The 7286-nt window shown below is 40.9% G+C and overlaps 1 protein-coding gene across 1 annotated transcript in view; it reads right to left on the reverse strand.

Annotated features, from left to right (window-relative positions):
• Positions 1 to 2386: 2386 nt before the first annotated feature.
• The window catches only part of LOC143293425 (ferroportin-like), a 20735-nt gene continuing 15835 nt past the window's right edge, over positions 2387 to 7286 (reverse strand). Inside the window, exons 10-11 of the mRNA XM_076604277.1 lie at positions 6270 to 6924; positions 2387 to 2685 (exon numbers count right to left, since the gene is read on the reverse strand). Of these exons, the coding sequence (XP_076460392.1) occupies positions 2387 to 2685; positions 6270 to 6924 (954 nt within the window). The remainder of the gene's footprint in view (positions 2686 to 6269; positions 6925 to 7286) is intronic.

A 7286-nucleotide genomic window follows, 5' to 3' on the forward strand; every position in this document is an offset into this window, starting at 1 on the left:
CCCACCATTTATGTTTTTTCTCATCGACAGAGAAATTCATTCCAAAAAAATAATTAAAAAATATTTTTAAAGTTAACAGCAACACCCCCCCCCCCCCCCCCCCCCCCCCCCCCCAAAAAAAAAAAAAAAAAAAACCACCAAAAAACTGCTCTCACAGTGTGACATAGACCATAGCATCCTCCATCCCAAATCACTCTAGAGCCGGAAGTCGTCCATAACCCCACACTCCAGTACCAGCAATTGTGACAACATCACAACAGCCACAATGATAATGATAATTTTATCGTGGTGTCTCTTATTCGGAAATGGCGCGCTTCTTAGGTGTGTTTTTTTTTTTCTTCTTTAGAATACATGCTATAATTTCTTTTGCTGTGTCATAAATGAAGCTGCTAAGTTTTTTTCTATCATTTTCATATTTTACTTCAATCTGTTCACTTTTAAGTTAAATTTTTGCTATGTTCGTATATATATATATATATATATATATATATGTGTGTGTGTGTGTGTGTGTGTGTGTGTGTGTGTGTGTGTGTGTGTGTGTGTGTGTCTGTGTCTCTGTGTGTGTGTTAGACTCGACTTCGAGCTGAGAGACTGTGTGGTGTGAGTGACGTGAATGCACATGTAATTTCCAGTCGAATTAAAGATGTGTTCTATTGTATCGTATTGCATTGTATTGTGTTGTGTTGTGTTGTGTTGTATTTGTATTTGCATTGTATCGTATTGTATTGTACTGTGTTGCATTGCATTCTGCTGTATTGTATTGTAACCCCAAACCCCCAACCCAACAGCTCTCAAAGCGTGGCATTGTACTTGTAATTGTATTTGTATTTCTTTTTATCACAACAGGTTTCTCTGTGTGAAATTCGGGCTGCTCTCCCCAGGGAGAGCGCGTCGCTACACGGAGAGCGCCACCCATTTTTTTTGTATTTTTTCCTGCATGCAGTTTTATTTGTTTTTCCTATCGAAGTGGATTTTCTATAGAATTTTGCCGGGAACAACCCTTTTTTTGCCGTGGTTTCTTTTACGTGCGCTAAGTGCATGCTGCATACAGGGACCTCGGTTTATCGTCTCATCCGAATGACTAGCGTCCAGACCACCACTCAAGGTCTAGTGGAGGGAGAGAAATTATCGGTGGCTGAGCCGTGATTCGAACCAGCGGGCTCAGATTCCCTTGCTTCCAAGGCGGACGCGTTACCTGTAGGCCATCACTCCACATATTGTATTGTAACCTAAACCCCCTACCCAACAGCTCTTACAGCGTGGCATTGTATTGTATTGTATCGCATCGTATTGTATTGTATTGTATTGTATTGTATCGCATCGTATTGTATTGTATTGTATTGTATTGTATTGTATTGTATCGTATCGTATCGCATCGTATTGCATTGTATTGTGTTGTATTGTATCGTATCGTGTCGTATCGTGTCGTATTGTATTGTATTGTATTGTATTGTATTGTATCGTATCGTATCGTATCGTATCGTGTCGTATCGTATCGTATCGTGTCGTATAGTATTGTATTGTATTGTATCGTATTGTATTGTATTGTATCGTATTATATTGTATTGTATTGTATTGTATTGTATTGTAACCTAAAAACCCCTACCCAACAGCTCTTACAGCGTGGCATTGTATTGTATTGTATCGTGCTGTATCGTATCGTATCGTATCGTATCGTATCGTATTGTATTGTATTTTATCGTATCGTATCGTATTGTATCGTATTGTATTATATTGTATTGTATCGTATTGTATTGTATTGTATCGTATTGTGTCGTATAGTATTGTATTGTATCGTATTGTATTGTATTGTATCGTATTGTATTGTATTGTATCGTATTGTATTGTGTTGTATTGTAACCTCCAACCCCCAACCCAACAGCTCTCACAGCGTGGCATTGTATCTTATCGTATCGTATTGTATCGTATCGTATCGTATTGTATCGTATCGTATTGTATTGTATCGTATCGTATCGTATCGTATATATAGTATCGTATCGTATCGTATTGTATCGTATCGTATCGTATTGTATCGTATTGTATCGTATCGTATTGTATCGTATCGTATCGTATTGTATCGTATCGTATCGTATCGTATAGTATTGCATTGTACCGTATCGTATCGTATTGTATCGTATCGTATCGTATCGTATCGTATCGTATCGTATTGTAATGTATTGTATTGTATCGCATTGTATTGTATTGTATTTTATTGTAACCTCCAACCCCCAACCCAACAGCTCTCACAGAGTGGCATCGTATAGTATCGCATCCTATCGTATCGTATTGTAATTGTATTGCATTTCATTGCATTGCATTGCATTGTATTCTATTCTATTCTATTCTAACCTTAACCCCCCCCCCCTCCCCCCAAACCCAACAGCCCTCACAGGGTGGCATAGTCCATGGCACCCCCCTGACACCGGAGCAGCGTGGGGAGGAAGTGACCGCGGGCTTTCCTCAGGAAGACGGCGTACAGCACCCAGGCGGCGCAGATGAAGGAGAAGGAGACCAGGATGAGGAAGCCGAAGGTCTGGGTGTCTGGGATGAGGACCACCAGCAGGAACTTGAGGACGTCCATCAGCTTGTTGAGGGAGCTTTGAACCCCGTTCACCGCCCCCCGCTCCCCCTCCCTCACCTCCTCCAGAAACTGCTGGGTGATGGCCAGGTCTGCCGTCCACAGGCCTGTTGTCACGTGTGGGAGGGGTGTGAGTTAGGTGTTATACATTGACCAACATGCGAGGAGCCGCGCACACTCTTTTGATAAATTATACACGCACCCATGCTTGAATAACACGTGTATTCTCGTGAGCATGTAAACTGGCATGTTCTCACTGTATCTCTCTCGCCACCTTCTCCCCTTCTCTCTCTCTCTCTTGCACACACACACACACACACACACACACACACACACACACACACACACACACACACACACACACACACACACACACACACACACACATGCGCGAGAATCCGCATCATAATACACAGCATGCCAACAATGAAAAACAAGTATGCATGTACGCAAAAATCAAAGTCAATCAAGCAGCACAGAATCGTTCCATGCAGAAGTGGAGCATTCACTTAACCCGTTACTACAAGACGACAAGACAAGACAAGACAAGACAAGACAAAGACGTGTATGTTTCAGGACATCCAGTGGGCGAACATGAAATTGTTGCATCTTCCATGTAACTTGTAGAGATATGAATAACATTCAATACTGTGCAAAGGTCAAAGCGGGAGAGTAGAGAGAATGGGGGTGGGTAGATGGGTGGTGGTGGTGTGGTTCGAAAGGGAGAATGATCCGATTTTTACCGCTTTTACCTTTTCAATCCAAAATTTCGTTTTACAATTTTTACAAAATCTGTGGCATGTAGATTGCAATTATGTTCCTTTTTACGTGTATGTATCTTAAGTGAAAATTGCTGTCATCTCAGCCGTTTAATCATGTGTGTGTATGTGCGTGTGTGTTAGTGTGAGTGTTGGGGTGTAACAGTTGCAGTATTGTTAGCATGTTACTTTGTGAGTTTTATGCATTGTGTTTTTATAATATTAATGATTCTGTTTTATGTTTCTACTACTTTTTATATGCTTTCTTGTTTCACTTTAGGTACTGGATTGTAAAGCGCTTAGAGCTTGCTTATGCTTGTATTATAGCGCTATATAAAAATAAATTATTATTATTATTATTAAGTACAAAGAAAGTTTCAGTTTCAGTATCAGTAGCTCAAGGAGGCGTCACTGCGTTCGGACAAATCCATATACGCTACACCACATCTGCTAAGCAGATGCCTGACCAGCGTAACCCAACGCGCTTAGTCAGGCATTGAGAAAAAAATGTAAATAAATAATAGATAAATAATAATAATAATGGATACTTATATAGCACACTATCCAGAAATCTGCTCTAGGTGCTTTACAAAAACGCCTTTAACATAAAACATTATATCTATGTTACATACACACACCAAAATGTGACTACACACACACACACACACACACACACACACACACACACACACACACACACACACACGTACGCACGCACACACACACACACACACACACACACACACACACACTGCATACATACATTTTAACATACATATGTATCTAACAGCTATCCTAATGCCCAGAGTGGCATAACGCAATGCGCAACTTTCAGATTAAAAAACTCACATGGTCATACTGCCCGGGACATGCAGGTGTTAAGGGAAATGTGCGAGCTGACAGACTTGCTGGTAACGCAACACCAACGAGCGGCCTACATCTAGGAAAATCGGAAATCCTCAGAAAAGTCAAAGAATACCAAAAAGAACAGGTACAAGGCCATCACACCATCGATCGCCTCAAAGAAATAGAAGCAGAGAGAGGGAGCGGCCGCAAATCTAACATGAAAGGTAGAGCACGATGCTTTGCAAATCAAACAAATATCGGCATCATTTCCAAACCAACATTGCGCAAATTTCTTCAAAACGGAACAGAGTCTCTGTGGGCCTTTCCAAACACAATAGACCGAGCAACACACTAGACGCCACGTTCTTGGCATCAGAGATCTTTTCCCATCCCTCTTGCGGCCAGTCAGTGGCGGCTGTGTGTGTTTGTGTGTATGTGTGCTTTTGAGTGCGTTTGTGAATGCGCGAGAGTGAAACTGTACACAAGTGTCAGGAGAGATATGTGTACGTGTGTGTGTGTGTGTGTGTGTGTGTGTGTGTGAGGGGAGGTGGGAGTGCAGGGGGAGGTGGGGTAGAGGATGAGGTATGTGAGTGTATGCATGCCTACACTGTGGGAGCAACAGGATATTGGAACGTGTATATATATATATATATATATATATATATATATATATATATATATATATCTTTGTATGTACGTGTGTGGAGTTGGGGGTGGGAGATATGGGCGTATGTGTGTGTGCTTGTACAAGTAAGTGTTCATCTCTGTGAATGTGTGTTTGCGTGTGTGTGTGTGTGCCGTGGAAGCTGCGATACGTAGACTAGAAATGAGTGTGTGGAGGAGGGGGTAGAGGAGGTGCAAGGTAATGTGTGTGTGTGTGTGTGTGTGTTGGAGCTCATGTACGTTTATATGTATTTGACTGTGCTTTCATATGTGCTTGTACAAGTAAGTGTTCATCTCTGTGAGTGTGTGTTTGTGTTTGTGTGTGTGTGTGTGCCGTGGAAGCTGCGATACTTAGACTAGAAATGAGTGTGTGGAGGAGGGGGGTAGAGGAGGTGCACGGTAATGCGTGTGTGTGTGTGTGTGTTGGAGCTCATGTACGTTTATATGTATTTGACTGTGCTTTCATATATGTGAAACTGCATGTCTGGTGCATTTCTGTTATGCATGTGTGGGTGTATGTGTGAATGTGTGTCTTCATTTTTTACATTTATTTGCTTATTTATCACCATTGTTGTCTTATTTATTTATTTATTTATGTTTTATTATTATCATTTTATTAGTATTACTAATATTATTACTACTACCTTTTTCTATATTATAATTATTATTTATTTATTTATTTATTTATGCAAGCTTATCTATTATTTATTCCCCCGGTTTTTTTTGGTTTTTTTTTTTTGTTTTTTTTTTTTGTGTGTGTGTGTGTGGTTGTGTGTTTTTTTTTTTTTTTTTTTTTTTTTTTTTTCCCAAGGCCTGACTAAGCGCGTTGGGTTACGCTGCTGGTCAGGCATCTGCTTGGCAGATGTGGTGTAGCGTATATGGTTTTGTCCGAACGCAGTGACGCCTCCTTGAGCTACTGATACTGATACTGATACTGATATCCTAACACATACGCACACATAGGCAGGCACAAACTTACATAAACACACACACACAATACACATTCATATACATGTATGTAGTTATGTACACATACATATGTATACATACATAGTCAAGCACAGCTAACACAAAGGAAGTGGACCTGCCACAAATACATATAAAAGAACTACTACTACTAATAATAATATGTATAAGGCGCAAAAACTTGATGAAGTCAACTATAAGCGTAAAAAAAAGATTAATAATAATAATAATAATATAAAATAAATAAATAAAATAAATAAATAAAAAAGACAACAATGATGATAAATAAGCAAATAAATGTAAAAAAAAAAAAACAAACGCAGACACACATTCACACATACACACACATATGCATAACAGATATGCACCAAACATGCAGTTTCACAGATATGAAAGCACAGTCAAATACACATAAACGTACACGAGCCCGATACAAAGAAAGACAGAGAGCTACTCACCAAACCTAGCCAACACGATCCCAGCCAGGAACAGCGACACAGACACGTAAGATGAGGGCTCTGAAGAACTGGGGCTGCCAGCTGGGGTACTGTCCGTCACTGGTGGTGGACTTGAACCCACTGGCGTGGTAGAACTGACCGCCACAGGAGAAGAAGAGCTGGTCGTTTGGTCAGCAACTGTGACGGTACTCCTTTCGGTGAAGATGTTAACCTGTGTGCCTGGAGAGGACGTTGTCTCAAAGAATGTGGTCATTTGCTGACCTCCTTCAACAACAGTCTCTGCCTTCGTGTTTTCAGATGGAGTAAAAATTACCAAAGAAATATTATTAAACTTGTCGAAGTTGAGGCTTGGCGCAGTCATCTGACGAACATCTTCAGGAGATGGAAAATTCATCAAAGGAGCATCCGTAGTGATGGTAGAGGGCATGGTAAACCTTTCTGGAGTGATGATGGAATCAGTGCTGTTGGTGTCAAGGAAGGGAGGTGCCTGCGTGGAAGAGTAGCCCCTGGGTTCGCTCCATGCGGCAGGTGGTGGGGTGGCGTCAGGTGATGTGGGGAAGGGCGAGGTGGGTGAGAAGTACAGGAGAGTGCTGTCTTCAGCCTCTTGGGTGCTGAGGCTTGGTTGGGATGTCTTCATCGTTGACCAAGTTGTCGTCTGTGTCAGACAGACATTGTTTATGGCTAACTGGAGATTAAAAAAAACAACAACAACAGCAGCAAATTATTGCTTACTTTCCAGCCAAAGATAGAGGCATTATCGGGGTTTCCTAGTATAAATTGCCAGCGACTGAGTAACACAAAGCAATGATAAATAAATCAAACAAACACTCGTAAATGACAATATCTGATACACAAAAGTGAAATATAAATCATAAAAAAACAACATATCAGTGACAGTCACAACCGAATCAGGGAAAACAGAGAAAACAGCAAGCATGCAGATGAGGATGTTTTCAAGATATGACATAATTGTGATATTCGAGACAACGCATACATTTCGGAGGCGCGCGCGCGCGA

Source organism: Babylonia areolata, chromosome 19, assembly GCF_041734735.1.
Source record: "Babylonia areolata isolate BAREFJ2019XMU chromosome 19, ASM4173473v1, whole genome shotgun sequence".
In the NCBI taxonomy this organism is placed as follows: domain Eukaryota; kingdom Metazoa; phylum Mollusca; class Gastropoda; order Neogastropoda; family Buccinidae; genus Babylonia; species Babylonia areolata.